The following is a 17,671-nucleotide window of genomic DNA, read 5'->3' on the forward strand; positions in this document are numbered from 1 at the left end:
GAGAAGATGACACTTCATAATGAGTGTTTTTTTAATTTCTGGTCAGCTCATGAGACATTCATTTACTGAGCTTTTTCACCTTTCCAATTTGCTTCAAATACCAAATGACCACAGAATGGTTGACGTTGAGTTCTTGTATAGTTGTAAGAGGATCGGCTTTGATGATGGCTCTCAATTGTCATCAACTTCCGATGGCTAGCCACTACTCTTCTCGTCTTTAAGGCTCTTGTCTCCTTTGCAAAACTTCCTGTACTGTACATTCATTAGTAGTTCCTAGGCCAAGTGCCGGAGAAGGCAATGGCACCCCACTCCAGTACTCTTGCCTGGAAAATCCCATGGATGTCGGAGCCTGGTGGGCTATAGTCCATGGGGTCGCTAAGAGTCGGACACGACTGAGCGACTTCACTTTGACTTTTCACTTTCATGCATTGGAGAAGGAAATGGCGACCCACTCCAGTGTTCTTGCCTGGAGAATCCCAGGGACGGGGGAGCCTGGTGGGGTGCCATCTATGGGGTCGCACAGAGTTGGACACGACTGAAGTGACTTAGCAGCAGCAGCAGGCCAAATGCATTGTTGATGTTGCGAGTTGTCTCCACTGCCTTACTACCTATTTTGAACTCAGATAAGAAAATTGCTTCAAATTGCTTTTTGTCAACCATTTACATCGTCTAAAATAGATAAAAAATAAACAAGTAATGTTGTTAGCAAAAAAAAAAAACAAGAATGTGCATTAAAATGATGTATAACATAAGTACATTTATTTAGAATATATTCCAATATCAAATGGCAAATTTCAGCAATGCAAAAATATCATTACTTTTGCACCAACCAGATGCTTACTCCTTGGAAGGAAAGTTATGACCAACCTAGATAGCATATTAAAAAGCAGACACATTACTTTGTCAACAAAGGTCTGTCTAGTCAAGGCTATGGTTTTTCCAGTAGTCATGTATGGATGTGAGAGTTGGACTGTGAAGAAAGCTGAGTGCCGAAAAATTGGTGCTTTTGAACTGTGGTGTTGGAGAAGACTGTTGAGAGTCCCTTGGACTGCAAGGAGATCCAACCAGTTCATCCTAAAGGAGATCAGCCCTGGGATTTCTTTGGAAGGAATGATGCTGAAGCTAAAACCCCAGTACTTTGGCCACCTCATGCGAAGAGTTGACTCATTGGAAAAGACTCTGATGCTGGGAGGGGTGGGGGCAGGAGGAGAAGGGGACGACAGAGGATGAGATGGCTGGATGGCCATCATCGACTTGATGGACGTGAGTCTGGGTGAACTCCGGGAGTTGGTGATGAACAGGGAGGCCTGGCGTGCTGTAATTCATGGAGTCGCAGAGTCGGACACAACTGAGCTCCTGAACGAACTGAACTGAATATGCCATTTCATATAAGGAGCTTGAATCTAGACATTTCTCCAAAGAAGATACACAGATGGCTTCTAGGCACATGGGAAGTTGCTCAAAATTGCTAGTTATTAGAGAAATGCAAGTCAAAACTTCACTGAGGTATCACCTCACATCAGTCAGAAAGACAATCATCAAAAAAATCTATGAATAATTTTTTTTAAAGTCTATGAATAAATGCTAAGGAATGTGTTGAGAAAAGGAAATTCTGCTACGTTGTAATCCTGCTGGGAATGTAATTGGTGCAGCCACTGTGGGGAGCAGTATGGAGGTTCCTTAAAATCGAGTTGTCGTATGCTCCAGAAGTCCCACTCTTGGGCATATATCTGGAAAAGATAAAAACTCATTCAAAAAAATACATGTGCCACAATGTTCATAGCAGCACTATTTATAATAGCCAAGACATGGAAGCATCCTAAATGTCCATTGATAGATGAATGGATGAAGAAGATGTAGTATATGTATACATAGTAGAATATCAGTCAGCCATAAAAAAGAACGAAATCATACCATTTGCAGCAATATGGCTAGACCTAGAGATTATCACAGTCATACTAAGTAGTGAAGTAAGTCAGGCAAAGACAAATATCATGTGAGATCACTTCTACCTGGGAACAAAAATACGATACAAATGAACTTTTTTCAAATAGAAACAGACTCACAGACATAGAAAACAATGTTACAGTTACCAAGGAGGGATAGGGGAGGAGAAAGATAAATTAGGAGTTTGGGATTATCAGATACAAAGTACTATATATGAAATAGATAACCAACACGTCCCTACTGTATAGCAAGGAAGCTATATTCAATATCCTATAATAAGCCATAATGGAAAAGAATATGAAAAAAACTATGTGTTAAGCCGAATCATTTTGATGTGTACCAGAAACTAGCACAACATTGTAAATCAACTCTACTTCACTTAAAAAATAAAAATATATAAGGGCTTGAGGATCTATGGATTTTGATATCCTCAAGGACTCCTGGAATCAATCCCCTGAGGACAACTGTATCTTCTCCCATTCAGGAAGGTGCCTTTTTGTTTTGTTAATATTTTCCTTTGCTATGTAAAAATAGCTTTTTAGTTTGGTGTAGTTCCACAAACTGTGAAAAAATTCTTAGAGGTGGGAATACCAGACCACCTGACCTGCCTCCTGAGAAATCTGTATGCAGGTCAAGAAGCAACAGTTAGAACCAGATATGGAATAGACTGGTTCCAAATGGGGAAAGGAGTACGTCAAGGCTGTGTATTGTCACCCTGCTTATTTAACTTACATGCAGAGTACATCATGCAAAATGCCGGGCTGGATGAAGCACAAGCTGGAATCAAGATTGCCAGGAGAAATATCAATAACCTCAGATAGGCAGATGACACCACCCTTGTGGCAGAAAGCGAAGAACTAAAGAGCCTGTTGATGAAAGCGAAAGAGGGAAGTGAAAAAGTTGGCTTTAAACATTCAAAAAACTAAGATCATGGCATCCAGTTCAGTCACTTCATGGCAAATAGATGGGGAAACAGTGGAAACAGTGAGTGACTTCATTTGGGGGGCTCCAAAATCATTGCAGATGGTAACTACAGCCATGAAATTAAAAGATGCTTGCTCCTTGGAAGAAAAGCTATGACCAATCTAGACAGCATATTAAAAAGCAGAGAGATTACTTTGCCAACAAAGGTCCATCTAGTCAAAGCTATGGTTTTTCCGATAGTCATGTATGGATGTGAGAGTTGGACTATGAAGAAAGCTGAGCACCAAAGAATTGATGCTTTTGAACTGTGGTGTTGGAGAAGACTCTTGAGAGTCCCTTAGACTGCAAGGAGATCCAGCCAGCAATCCTAAAGGAAATCAGTCCAGAGTATTCATTGGAAGGACTGATGCTGAAGCTCTAATACTTTGGCCACCTGATACAAAGAACTGACTCACTGGAAAAGACCCTGATGATGGGAAAGGTTGAAGGCAGAAGGAGAAGGGGACGACAGAAGATGAGATAGTTGGATGGCATCACTGATTTGATGGACATGAGTTTGAGCAGTCTCCGGGAGTTGGTGATGGACAGGAAGCCTGGCGTGCTGCAGTCCATGGGGTTGCAAAGAGTCAGACACGACTGAACAACTAACTGGGTCCCATTTGTTTGTTTTTTCCTTTTTTTTTCCCTTGCCTGAGGAAACATCCAAAAAATACTGCTAAGTTTTTGATATCAGAGAGTATACTGCCTATGTTTTCTTCTAGAACTGTATGGCTTCAGGTCTTAAATTTAAGTCTTTCATTCATTTTGAGTTTATTTTTTTATGTAGAGTGAGAAAGTAGTCCAGTTTAATTCTTTTTCTTATGGCTGTCCAGTTTTCTTAACACCATGTATAGAAGAGACTGTCTTTTCTCGCCAATTTGTATTCTGCCCTCTTTTCTCATAGATTAATTGGCTGTGTAAGTGTGGGTTTATTCTGGCTTGTCTCTTCTCTTCCATTGACCTATGAATCTGTTTTTGTGTGGATACCATACTATTTTTACTGTAGGTTTGTGGTATAATTTGAAATCATGGTGCATGATACCTCCAGCTGTGTTGTTCTCTCAAGATTACTTTGGCTTTTCAGGGTCCTTTGTGTTTTCATACAATTAAAAAAAAATTATTTTTGGCTGAGCTGGATCCTCATTGCTGTGCGTGTGGGCTTTTCCCTAGTTGTGGAGAGATGGGGCTGCTGTTCTCTAGTTGCGGTCCATGGGCTTCTCACTGTGGTGGCTTCTCTTGTCGCAGAGCACAGACTGTAAGGCAGGCAGGCTTCCGTAGCTGCAGCATGTGAACTCCATAGTTGCAGCTTCCGCGCTCTAGAACACAGCCTCAATAGTTGTGGCACACGAGCTTAGTTATTTCAAGGCATGTGGGATCTTTGTGGACCAGAGATTGAACCCTTGTCTCCTGCATTGGCAGGCACATCCTTTACCTCTGAGCCACTGGAGAAGGTCCCATACAGTTTTTAGAATCACTTGTTGTAGTTCTGTGAAAAATGCTGCTGGTATTTTGAGAGGGATTGCATTGAATCTGTAGATTGACTTGGGTCGTATGCTCGTTTAGGAATATCAGTCCTCCCAGTTCACCAGCACAGTATAGTTTCCATTCATTTCTGTAGTCTTCAATTTCTTTCATTGAATGTTTGCGTTTTCAAAGTGCAAGTCTTTTACTTCCTTATTTAGATTTATTCATAGCTATTTTATTCTTTTTGATACAACTGTAAATGGTATTGTGGGTTTTTTTTTTCATATTTAACCAAGATTAGCTATTTATTCAGATCATTCCTGCCTTCCCAGTTGTATTTCTGTAAACGTCAAGCAAAATGATTCATAATAACTTTTGCTCAATTTGTTAATTAAATTTGTGAGAAAAAATTTTTTAATTTTATCTTATTTTTTAAACTTTACAATATTGTATTAGTTTTGCCAAATATCGAAATGAATCCGCCACAGTTATACCTGTGTTCCCCCATCCTGAACCCTCCTCCCTCCTCCCTCCCCTACCCTTCCTCTGGGTCGTCCCAGTGCACCAGCCCCAAGCATCCCGTATCGTGCATCGAACCTGGACTGGCAACTCGTTTCATACATGATATTATATATGTTTCAATGCCATTCTCCCAAATCTCCCCACCCTCCCCCTCTCCCACAGAGTCCATAAGACTGATCTATACATCAGTGTCTCTTTTGCTGTCTCGTACACAGGGTTATTGTTACTATCTTTCTAAATTCCATATATATGCATTAGTATACTGTATTGGTGTTTTTCTTTCTGGCTTACTTCACTCTGTATAATAGGCTCCAGTTTCATCCACCTCATTAGAACTGATTCAAATGTATTCTTTTTAATGGCTGAGTAATACTCCATTGTGTATATGTACCACAGCTTTCTTATCCATTTGTCTGCTGATGGACATCTAGGTTGCTTCCATGTCCTGGCTATTATAAACAGTGCTGTGATGAACATTGGGGTACATGTGTCTCTTTCCCTTCTGGTTTCCTCGGTGTGTATGCCCAGCAGTGGGATTGCTGGATCATAAGGCAGTTGTATTTCCAGTTTTTTAAGGAATCTCCACACTGTTCTCCATAGTGGCTGTACTAGTTTGCGTTCCCACCAACAGTGTAAGAGGGTTCCCTTTTCTCCACACCCTCTCCAGCATTTATTGCTTGTAGACTTTTGGATTGCAGCCATTCTGACTGGCATGAAATGGTACCTCATAGTGGTTTTGATTTGCATTTCTCTGATAATGAGTGATGTTGAGCATCTTTTCATGTGTTTGTTAGCCATCTGTATGTCTTCTTTGGAGAAATGTCTGTTTAGTTCTTTGGCCCATTTTTTGATTGGGTCATTTATTTTTCTGGAGTTGAGCTGTAGGAGTTGCTTGTATATTTTTGAGATTAGTTGTTTGTCAGTTGCTTCATTTGCTATTATTTTCTCCCATTCTGAAGGCTGCCTTTTCACCTTGCTAATAGTTTCCTTTGTTGTGCAGAAGCTTTTAAGTTTAATTAGGTCCCATTTGTTTATTTTTGCTTTTATTTCCAATATTCTGGGAGGTGGGTCATAGAGGATCCTGCTGTGATGTATGTCGCAGAGTGTTTTGCCTATGTTCTCCTCTAGGAGTTTTGTAGTTTCTGGTCTTACATTGAGATCTTTAATCCATTTTGAGTTTATTTTTGTGTATGGTGTTAGAAAGTGTTCTAGTTTCATTCTTTTACAAGTGGTTGACCAGTTTTCCCAGCACTACTTGTTAAAGAGATTGTCTTTAATCCATTGTATATTCTTGCCTCCTTTGTCAAAGATGAGGTGTCCATAGGTGCGTGGATTTATCTCTGGGCTTTCTATTTTGTTCCATTGATCTATATTTCTGTCTTTGTGCCAGTACCATACTGTCTTGATAACTGTGGCTTTGTAGTAGAGCCTGAAGTCAGGTAGGTTGATTCCTCCAGTTCCATTCTTCTTTCTCAAGATAGCTTTGGCTATTCGAGGTTTTTTGTATTTCCATACAAATTGTGAAATTATTTGTTCTAGCTCTGTGAAGAATACCGTTGGTAGCTTGATAGGGATTGCATTGAATCTATAAATTGCTTTGGGTAGTATACTCATTTTCACTATATTGATTCTTGCAATCCATGAACATGGTATATTTCTCCATCTATTAGTGTCCTCTTTGATTTCTTTCACCAGTGTTTTATAGTTTTCTATGTATAGGTCTTTAGTTTCTTTAGGTAGATATATTCCTAAGTATTTTATTCTTTCCATTGCAATGGTGAATGGAATTGTTTCCTTAATTTCTCTTTCTGTTTTCTCATTATTAGTGTATAGGAATGAAGGGATTTCTGTGTGTTGATTTTATATCCTGCAACTTTACTATAATCATTGATTAGTTCTAGTAATTTTCTGGTGGAGTCTTTAGGGTTTTCTATGTAGAGGATCATGTCATCTGCAAATAGTGAGAGTTTTACTTCTGTTGTGTTCTTAATTTATTTTTCTGATCATTATTAAATGCATGGGAACACAATGTATTTCTATATATTAATTTTGTACCCTGCAACTTTACTGAATTCCTTTATTAGTTCTAATATTTTTTGATGGCATCTCTGGGATTTTCTGTATATTGTATCATGTCATGTGCAAACAGTGACAGTTTTACTTCTTTCCATTCAGCCTGTTGCTCGCAGTGGTTCGTAGTTATTATATGTATCATCCTTGTCGTATATTTGCCCACTCAGTGCTATTGAGGGGAAGGAACCATGCCTTAGATTGCTTCTTTGTAGCTGCTTGGTTTTGGGACCTGTAATTTAAGTTCTTCCCCTTGTGGAGAGTTTTCCCTTGATTTTCTAGAACCCTCAATCTTACGGGGTCTTCCACAGAGCCACAATATAACTTCTGTAGCTCACTGTCATTATACTTGGAAATAAATCCCTTTCTCTGTCAGGTGCATCCCCAGCTGAAAGCTTGTCCAGGTTTCAGGTAAAATGCCATTCTCTGTACCGTTCTCTTTCTGTGGTTGTTTTTTTTCTTTTTACGGTTTTATTTATTTATTTTTGGCTGTGCTGGGTCTTCATTGCTGTGTGGGCGTTTTTTCTAGTTGCAGAGAGTGGGAGCTGCTCTCTAGTTGCAGTGTGTGGGCTTCTCTTTGCTGTGGGCTCTCTTTTTGCGGAGCACAGGCTCTAGGGTGTGTGGGCTCAGTAGTTGAGGTTCCCAGGCTCTCGAGCACAGGCTCAATAGTTGTGGCAAAGGGGCTTAGTTGTGCCTGAGGCATATGGGATCGTCCCAGACCTGGGATCGAGTCCATGTCTCCTGCGTTGACAGGCAGATTCTTCACAAGGAGCCATCAGGGAGGCCCTCTGTGGTTGTTTCTGATCTCCCTTTGTATCACAGTGCAAGCATGCTTTCTTTAAACTTCATTCTTTTTAATTGTGCATTTTTTCCAAATCAGGCAGCTGTCAACTTTTTTTCTTCTTTTTCATTCTTTACTAGGTAAAGAATCATATGTGTACTATAGGTAAAAATTTTATTTTTTTATTTTTTATTTTTTTTTGCTGGGGTCCGCCTCTTACCTCCCTCTCTGCCTGACTACCACCACTCCCTGACCGCTGGCCTAACAGGCCTTTATTTTTTTTTTTTATTTTTTTAAAAAATCACATGCTCCCATCCTGAACCCTCCTCCCTCCCAACCTCCCCATACCATCCCCCCTGGGCCTTCCCAGCGCACAGCAGCCCCAAGCATCCAGCATCGTGCACTGAACCTGGACTGGCATCTCGTTTCATACATGACATTTCACATGTTTCAATGACATTCTCCCAAATCTTCCCACCCTCTCCCACAGAGTCCATAAGACTGTTCTATACATCAGTGTCTCTTTTGCTGTCTCGCACACAGGGTTATCGTTACCATCTTTCTAAATTCCATATACATGCGTTAGTATACTGTATTTATGTTTTTCCTTCTGGCTTACTTCACTCTGTATAATAGGCTCCAGTTTCATCCACCTCATTAGAACTGATTCAAATGTATTCTTTTTAATGGCTGAGTAATACTCCATTGTGTATATGTACCACAGCTTTCTTATCCATTCATCTGCTGATGGACATCTAGGGTAAAAATTTTAATTGATCTCTAAACTTGGTACCACATTTATCTTCCTTATCTTATTATTTTCATCATCTTTTGCTTTCTGTATAAGAGACTAACCTTGTTTGTGTGTGTGTGTGTGTATATATGTTTCGATTATTATTTCTGTTTCCTCCACTGTGTTTGTAAGCTTTCCAAGAGGAATGTGTAATAAACTCACCCATATGTTTCATCAGTTCATTCGTTAAGAGCTCCGAGGCATGGAGGGTGTTTCACTCTATCCTTTGCAACTTTATCCAAATTGCAGCCATTGGTTCCCAGGGGTACCTGCCTCTACAGGCCTTTGGATGACCTGCTGGCTGTCTCAGTCCCTGGGTCTGCTCAGCAGACCGTAACTATTAGGGTACACAACAAGACACTTCACCGGAGAGCCTTCCCTTTTGATTATGATATGGCAGTGATGTGGGTGTATCAACAGAATTCCTGGCTCCCCTGGGACTTGACTAAATTGTTCATGATTATAAGGGATTTTGCTTTACCCAGAAATCTCTTACCTAGATAATTTACGAAGTCATTTCTGCAGATTCTGTCAGATTTTGTGCTTTTTCATTTCATTTTTGCCTTCTTATCTTTCCTCTTGCTGCACACCTCTCCCTCTGTGAATTTTCAGTCTTCTCTTGTCATATTCACTGGTTTTCAAGCAGACAGCTCCATTTGTAGACAGTTCTGTTTCAGTCATTTGTGCTTCCACTGTGGAGTTGAGAATCTACATCTCTGTATTTAGATGTGTGTTTATTTCCCCCTTAACTTTCTTGCTTTTGATTATATTACTTTTATCTCTTGACATGGAACATACGTCATTATCCCTGTACTTCCCTGATTTGAAAGCCGCAGAGGAGTAAACGCCTCTTCTCTGGAATGGATTTCCGTTGTTTGCTGTAATCCGGGCAGTCATCCTCTGGACGATGTGCTTTTCTAACTGCAGTGTCTGTGTTAATGCCGGTTTGGTTTCTCTGTGTAGTTTCAGTGGGGCTACTTTTTAGTGGTTGTTTGACTTGGAAAGCTGCTCCAAACTGTGCCAGTCAGACACTCCTTCATTCTGCTTCCAGGTTTAGCCAGAGAGTCTATAGCTACCTTCCCGGCAAGTGATTAAAAGCTTCCTTTTTTACCCTGAAGGCCCTAAAGGGCTTACTTCTGGGCCTTTCATCATCAGGCACAGCTGAAGCAAATCTTTCATCCTTTAGGACAGCGGTCCTCAGCCTTTTTGGCACCAGGAACCGGTTTCGTGGAAGACAGTTTTTCCATGGACTGGGGTGGGACAGGGGGCTGGTTTGGGGATGATTCAAACACATTACACTTATTGTGCACTTCATTTGTGTTATTATTACATTATCTCCGCCTCAGCTCATCAGGCATTAGATCCCAAATGTTGCGGACCTCGGCTTTAGGATCATGACCGTGTCCTGGTAAATTCTATGCCACATCAGTCAGGAGCAGAGCCTGGTGCAGAAGCTGCATTTGTATAACTTGGTGTTAAGCATTTCCACAGAATAATATCTTTGCCTGTTGCTGTTTGCATTTCCATTTTTTCCACGCATTCTCTGGGTCTCCTCTGACTTTAGACTGTTAAATGTATTTAGGAACCATCACTTCATGATTCTAGCAACTTGACCCCTGCTTCCCCAGTAGCCTCTATTTCTTGTTCCTGCCTAGGAATTATAGCATTGTTGGTGCCTTCCACACCATGCTTCTTAGAGCACTGTCTCTTTGGATCCTCACCAAACGCACAAGGTTGAGACCACTTCCAACTTGCTGATGACGGTACTGACTGGGCTGCCTGTAGCCATGGGCATACGCTGCGAGGCCAGGCTGGCTCCTAAACGCTGTGCTCCCGTCCCAGAGGAACTGCATTTGATAACTTTTTCTACACATTTTGGTGATTAAAAATTTGGTATCAGTTCAGCTCAGTTCAGTCACTCAGTCGTGTCTGACTCTTTGCGACCCCATGAATCGCAGTACACCAGGCCTCCCTGTCCATCACCAACTCCTGGAGTTCACTCAGACTCACGTCCATCGAGTCAGTGATGCCATCCAGCCATCTCATCCTCTGTTGTCCCCTTCTCCTCCTACCCCCAATCCCTCCCAGCATCAGAGTCTTCCAATGAGTCAACTCTTCGCATGAGGTGGCCAAAGTACTGGAGTTTCAGCTTCAGCATCATTCCCGCCAAAGAAATCCCAGGGCTGATCTCCTTCAGAATGGACTGGTTGGATCTCCTTGCAGTCCAAGGGACTCTCAAGAGTCTTCTCCAACACCACAGTTCAAAAACATCAATTCTTCGGCGCTCAGCCTTCTACACAGTCCCCTGTCACATCCATACATGACCACAGGAAAAACCATAGCCTTGACTAGACGGACCTTTGTTGGCAAAGTAATGTCTCTGCTTTTGAATATGCTATCTAGGTTGGTCATAACTTTCCTTCCAAGGAGTAAGCATCTTTTAATTTCATGGCTGCAGTCACCATCTGCAGTGATTTTGGAGCCCCAAAAAATAAAGTCTGACACTGTTTCCTCTGTTTCCCCATCTATTTCCCATGAAGTGATGGGACCAGATGCCATGATCTTCGTTTTCTGAATGTTGAGCTTTAAGCCAACTTTTTCACTCTCCACTTTTACTTTCATCAAGAGGCTTTTTAGTTCCTTTTCACTTTCTGCCATAAGGGTGGTGTCATCTGCATATCTGAGGTTATTGATATTTCTCCCGGCAATCTTGATTCCAGCTTGTGCTTCTTCCAGTCCAGCGTTTCTCATGATGTACTCTGCATATAAGTTAAATAAGCAGGGTGACAATATACAGACTTGACGTACTCCTTTTCCTATTTGGAACCAGTCTGTTGTTCCATGTCCAGTTCTAACTGTTGCTTCCTGACCTGCATACAGGTTTCTCAAGAGGCAGATCAGGTGGTCTGGTATTCCCATCTCTTCCAGAATTTTCCACAGTTTATTGTGTTCCACACAGTCAAAGGCTTTTGCATAGTCAATAAAGCAGAAATAGATGTTTTTCTGGAACTCTCTTGCTTTTTCCATGATCCACTGGATGTTGGCAATTTGATCTCTGGTTCCTCTGCCTTTTCTAAAACCAGCTTGAACATTAGGAAGTTCACGGTTCACATACTGCTGAAGCCTGGCTTGGAGAATTTTGAGCATTACTTTACTAGCATGTGAGATGAGTGCAATTGTGTGGTAGTTTGAGCATTCTTTGGCATTGGCTTTCTTTGGGATTGGAATGAAAACTGACCTCTTCCAGTCCTGTGGCCACTGCTGAGTTTTCCAAATTTGCTGGCATATTGAGTGCAGCACTTTCACAGCATCATATTCCAGGATTTGAAATAGCTCAACTGGAATTCCATCACCTCCGCCAGCTTTGTTTGTAGTGATGCTTTCTAAGGCCCACTTGACTTCACATTCCAGGATGTCTGGCTCTAGGTCAGTGATCACACCATCGTGATTATCTGGGTCGTGAAGCTCTTTTTTGTACAGTTCTTCTATGTATTCTTGCCACCTTTTCTTAATATCTTCTGCTTCTGTTAGGTCCATACCATTTCTGTCCTTTATCGAGCCCATCTTTGCATGAAATGTTCCCTTGGTATCTCTAATTTTCTTGAAGAGATCTCTAGTCTTTCCCATTCTGTTATTTTCCTCTATTTCTTTGCATTGGTCGCTGAGGAAGGCTTTCTTATCTCTTCTTGCTATTCTTTAAGCCTTAAAACACTCACAGCCTTGTTCTCTCTTCAGCAGCACCTGTACTAAAATTAGAATGATACAGAGAAGATTAGCATGACCCTTGTGCAAGGATGACAAACAAATTCATGAAACATTCCATATTTTGGGGGGCCAAATTCTGTTATTTGCATGTGTAATCCCCTCTAATAAACTTAGGTGCTCAGAAATTGTAAAAGAAAACAACAAACAAAAAACCCACTCTCAACTCTGAAGTGAATGTTCTAAGGAATGAGAGGTGTGCTGATCGCAGCCCTTCCACCCCTCAGGGTGCATGCTGGCCCTGTGGTGACCCTTGCTTTCCCTGAGAACCCTAAGGTGACCCCAGAGGCTTCTGGAAGGATCGTTCACCTCTCTGCCTCACGCCTGCAAGCTGCCTGGCAGTGAAAGGGGCTCTTAACTTTGGCTGCTTTCCCATGACAAGGGAGAAGACATAAAAACTATATTTTAATGTTACAAAGTAAAACATATGATGAGGTAGCAACCTTGGGTAAGGTATCCTACAAACTTTTGTTTGTGAGATGGACATATTTGTCTATAGGTTTCTGATTATGAATGTATGTTGCAAGTTTTAAAAAGACAAAAAAGCAGAGTGAGTTGATTGACTTCTGACTGACAAGCCTTCGGAAGTGACTGGCTCACCTTGACATGGAGCTGTCCTACAGCTTCAGGAATGGGTCATCTCATGGGGACAGCTCCAGGTGTCACTGACAGTGATGCCTGAGCAAGAAGCAGTGATGTTTGAAGCTGAGATGTCTTGATGCCATTTAGTATTTGAAATTCTGTGTTTATAAAGTGTAAGCCTCAATTTTGTGGCTTTTTGTACAGTGGGAAACCCTCATTTCCTGGTGATGCTAGATAAAGTCATCATTTGTGCAACAAATGTTTCCTGAGAACCTGCCACGTGCCAGCCTACGTTAGCACTGGGGGCACATGAGGAGGAACATTATGGGGCTTTATCTAGCGGCCCTCATCTGTGTGTGGGACAGGGCCACACTGCATGCATGGGAGAATAGTGGCAGGTTGTGCCTCTGGGAAATGGATGCCAAGGACCACTAGGATCCATCTCCTCCAGGACTTGGAGTGTTGCTGACTCCCATGGGGGTCCACATCTCAAACTTCATCCTCTGGCTCCTAGAGCAGTGGTCCTGACATCCTCTTATGCTGACAAACAAGGCCTTCCAGAAGATTTGAGTCTTAAGCCTTTGGACATCTTACTTCCTGGCTCTCCTGATGGCCACTCAAGGCCCCAGAGGGGTGTGATGCTCTTTCTCCAACCCTTAGGTCAGAAAAGAGAGAACTGGCACAGACAGAAACTGATCCCTGACAGACACATCCGGCCGGAGAAGAGAGCTGTCAGTGGAGTCCAGCCTGAGTGTCTGCTGAATAGACGCTGACCACACAAAGGCAATACATGAGAAGACATTTGATGGGCCCATGTAGGCCTGGGCCCGGCAGCACAGGCAAAACACTGGAGGAGCAGGCATGGTGGCTTCTGGCTGTGTCCCTTCTCAGTGTGCCCACCATGGACGTAGTTTCTTGTGGGCTTTCCTCACCTGGATTTGGAGTATGCCTTGTGCAGTGAGATCAAATTGCCAACATCCGTTAGATCGTTGAAAAGGCAAGAGAGTTGCAGGAAAACGTCTACTTTTGCTTTGTTGACTATGCCAAAGCATTTGTGTGGATCACAACAAATTGTGGAAAATTCTTAAAGAGATGGGAATACCAGACCACCTTACCTGCCTCCTGAGAAATCTGTATGCAGGTCAAGAAGCAACAGTTAGAACCAGATATGGAATAGACTGGTTCCAAATGGGAAAAGGAGTACATCGAGGCTGTGTATTGTCACCCTCCTTATGTAACTTACATGCAGAATACATCATGCAAAATGCTGGGCTGGATGAAGCCCAAGCTGGAATCAGGATTGCTGGGAGAAATATCAATAACCTCAGATACACAGATGACACCACCCATTATGGCAGAAAGTGAAGAAGAACTAAAGAGCCTCTTGATGAAAGAGAAAGAGGAAAGTGAAAAAGTTGGCTCAAAACTCAACATTCAAAAAACTAAGATCATGGCATCCAGTCCGGTCACTTCATGGCAAATAGATGGGGAAACAGTGAGAGACTTATTTTGGTTTATACAAAATCACTGTATATGGTGACTACAGCTATGAAATTAAAAGACACTTGCTCCTTGGAAGAAAAGCTATTAACTTAGACAGCATATTAAAAAGCAGAGACATTACTTTGCTGACAAAGTTCTGTCTAGTCAAAGCTATGGTTTTTCCAGTAGTCATGTATGGATGTGAGAGTTGAACTATAAAGAAAGCTGAGCACCAAAGAATTGATTCTTTTGACCTGTGGCGTTGGAGAATACTCTAGAGAGTCCCTTAGACAGCAAGGAGATCCAACCAGACCATCCTCAAGGAAATCAGTCCTGAATATTCATTGGAAGGATTGATGCTGAGGCTCAAACTCCAATACTTTGGCCACCTCATGCGAAGAGTTGACTCATTTGAAAAGACCCTGATGCTGGGAAAGATTGAGGGCAGAAGGAGAAGGGGATGACAAAGGATGAGATGGTTGGATGGCATCACCGACTCAATGGACATGAGTTTGAGTGAACTCCAGGAGTTGGTTATGGACAGGGAGGCCTGGCATGCTGCAGTCCATGGGGCCGCAAAGAGTCAGACACGACTGAATGACTGAACTGAACTGAACTTGTGTGGTGAGGAGAGCATCCCTGGGCCACAGACTCAAAAAGAAGGCTTCTTCAGTCCACTGGAAGAGTTTCACCTCGTCTTGTTGCCCTCTTCATCTCTCTTGGGGGGCAGTGACACTCAGGTGTAGTCAGCTTTGTGCCAGGTTCTGAGGTATGGCTAGATTGTACGTGGAAACTCCTGTGCGTGGTGGCTTTACCCACTCCGCCTTGGCTACCCGTCTGGGTTGTTCAGAGCAAGCCACGCGGAGCTCCAAGTGAAAGGCAAGTGCTTCCCGTGTGTGTTTGTATCCACCGTGTACTCTCTTTAAAGGGCTCCCCTTGAGCATGAAGGCCTTGCCCAAGACAGGTCTTACATGTGGACATTGAGTCATGGAACTTCAGAATCTCAAGGTTGGACCAGGTCTTAGCATGTCCCTAACCCAGCTTTTAGTCACACAGTTTCCTCCAGTTGTCCCTCCCAATTGGTGGCCTTCAGGAGTGAGCATCTCTTGCTGAATGCTGAGGGGGAAGGAGTGGCTTCTGTAGAACGAAGTCCCTACTTCTGTGTTTACCAGTTTTGTGACATCACACACGTGGCTGGAGCTGAGCCTGTCCTCACTGTCTCTGTAGATGGCCTCCAACCAAGGAGCCTCACTCTGGGGCCACACTCATGGCAGCAGGCACTGCCCATGTCTCTCTGGGGACCCTGAGCTCCTCCAGGCCTTGTTGCCTTGGGAGGGGACACTTGGTCTGGTTGCAGAGTGCCTTTTGCCTGGGCTCTATATGCACATGTGTGTGTGTGAGAGAGAGAGAGAGTATGGGAGACAGAGACAGACAGGAGCCCAGTGACTCTCCAATGTTCTAAGTTCCTCTGTCCCTCTCACCCGCTCCTATTAGCTCCCCCTCCTGGCCCACCTGTGTCTTTCAGGGGCTGGTCTCCAGACCAGCTCCAAGTCATCCCCAGCCTCTTTGGTGATTTCCCTGGCCACTACTCACTCAGCCCCAGAAACATCTCTAGCCCAGGGCTGCCCCCCTGGCCTCACCAGCCTTTCTCCCTGTCAGGCAACAGATCCATGGGCCTTCAGCCTCTGTCTCCTCTTTCTTCTCCTCCTCCTCCCTCTGCATCCTTCCAGCAACCGCTAAAGCTCTGAGAATGTTTGCAGGATGAGCGGATCAGCAGGAACTGCGTCAGGTGTGTGCTTGTGTCTTAGATGGTTGAGAAACTATGGTCATGGTGGTGGTGTGGTGGACTGCCCTGGGACTGCACCATTTCCTGCTGGAATGTGAAACTCCAGGGCACAGTTATCCCCATGTGGGACCTTGTCATTATCTGAACCGCGTACCAGCATGCGCGTGAGCAGAGGTGGTGAGCTCAGATCTCAGAATCATCGCTGCCCACCCCCGTCCTTCTGTGGTGCTCCTCCCTCCCCTCTGAGGCTAACTTTGCTCATTTCCAAACATGTTTTATATGTCCCTTCCCCACGAAAGACTAACCCTCAGAACTACTCTCTAATTGTATTAAATTGATTTCTTGTGCCATGATTTGCTGTGGGTGTACCGCAGTAAGTAGCATGTGGTGGCCTTTCTGTGCTCCTGAGAGGGAGCTCCAGTTCTGACTCCAGAGCCTGGCAAGACAGGAAGCCCATCAGTAGGGGAGCACGTACATGTTCCCCTTCCCCCAGACACACCACGGTTGCTAGATTAGAGGAAAAGCAAGCCCACTTCTCAAGCTGAGCAGGCCATCTTCCCACTTAACTGAACACCTGCAGCCTTTGGTGACAGGCCAACCTGTGTGAACCCCGAAGTGGACCCAGTTAAGCACTGCAAAGCTGCTTCACTGTTTGAGAATTAACTCTTTTTTTTCTTTCTCTTTCAGTGGTTGATATCACAGCAAGTATCCTTTCCTTGGTACTATTCCCTCTAAGGAAAGCTCCTTCTAAATAAAAACATGTGTTATAAACTTGAATTCTGCTTATAATGCACACTTTGGGTTTGGGCTTTGCCCCACAGATGCCCTGGAGCATCCCTTCAGACCAGCAGCTTCTTCCTGGGTGCTCTGCTCCTCTTCATGCCACAGCGTCTAGCTCCACACCAGCCAGCAGCAAGCTCAGGGATTACTAGGGGAATACGTGAACTTGCGGTTTTAGAGCGGACGGGGATGTGCTCATCCAGCCAGCCTTTACAGCGTCAGAATGCTGAACTGTGGCCCTTTTAAACTGACCATTTTGTAGTGTCTCTACTTCCTTAACGAGACATCACTAGATCACACAGTTTGAAGATGTTAAGTTTGAAGCAGCAAGTCTTCTGTCCGAGTTATACTGTCAAGAGGTAAGAACATATAAAGGCTTCTGAAAGCAAACCCCCTTTCCCTGTAGTGAAGGCACAGTGGCAGATTGGGAGTCACAGGAGTGGATTCCCTTCTGGCTTTTAAGACTTTGCATAATTTTCCCGTCTTCCACACCTGGAGTTGGTGATGGACAGGGAGGCCTGGCGTGCTGCAGTCCATGGGGTCGCAAAGAGTCAGAGACGACTGAGCGGCTGAACTGAACTGAACATGTGGTACAGGGCAGCCATGGATGACCACTTGCTGACAAAGACTAGCAGAGTCTTTTTCTATGGAGGACTGTTGCACAGCAGCCTTGTTCCTGGGCTAGAGATGATTAACTCCCGAACAAGTTCACATAGTTTAGCTGAAGCTGGTTTCTGAT

At 43.4% G+C, this 17,671-nt stretch overlaps 1 protein-coding gene and 1 non-coding gene across 5 annotated transcripts in view; both read left to right on the forward strand.

The window, feature by feature from the left end:
* Positions 1 to 17,671, forward strand: part of MAU2 (MAU2 sister chromatid cohesion factor) — a 39,082-nt gene that overhangs the window by 4,882 nt on the left and 16,529 nt on the right. For all 4 annotated transcript variants that reach the window (XR_011464739.1, XR_011464740.1, XM_070373411.1 and 1 more), the window contains exons 2-3: positions 16,840 to 16,857; positions 17,226 to 17,291. Coding sequence is in view for 2 of the 4 variants with exons in the window: in XM_070373411.1 (XP_070229512.1) it covers positions 16,840 to 16,857; positions 17,226 to 17,291 (84 nt within the window). In the remaining 2 variants the exon portion in view is untranslated. The remainder of the gene's footprint in view (positions 1 to 16,839; positions 16,858 to 17,225; positions 17,292 to 17,671) is intronic.
* Positions 12,263 to 12,369, forward strand: LOC138988747 (U6 spliceosomal RNA). Its single transcript, XR_011465002.1, has one exon. It is a non-coding gene; the product is annotated as a U6 spliceosomal RNA (small nuclear RNA).

The sequence above is a fragment of the Bos mutus genome, chromosome 7, assembly GCF_027580195.1.
Source record: "Bos mutus isolate GX-2022 chromosome 7, NWIPB_WYAK_1.1, whole genome shotgun sequence".
Lineage (NCBI taxonomy): Eukaryota > Metazoa > Chordata > Mammalia > Artiodactyla > Bovidae > Bos > Bos mutus.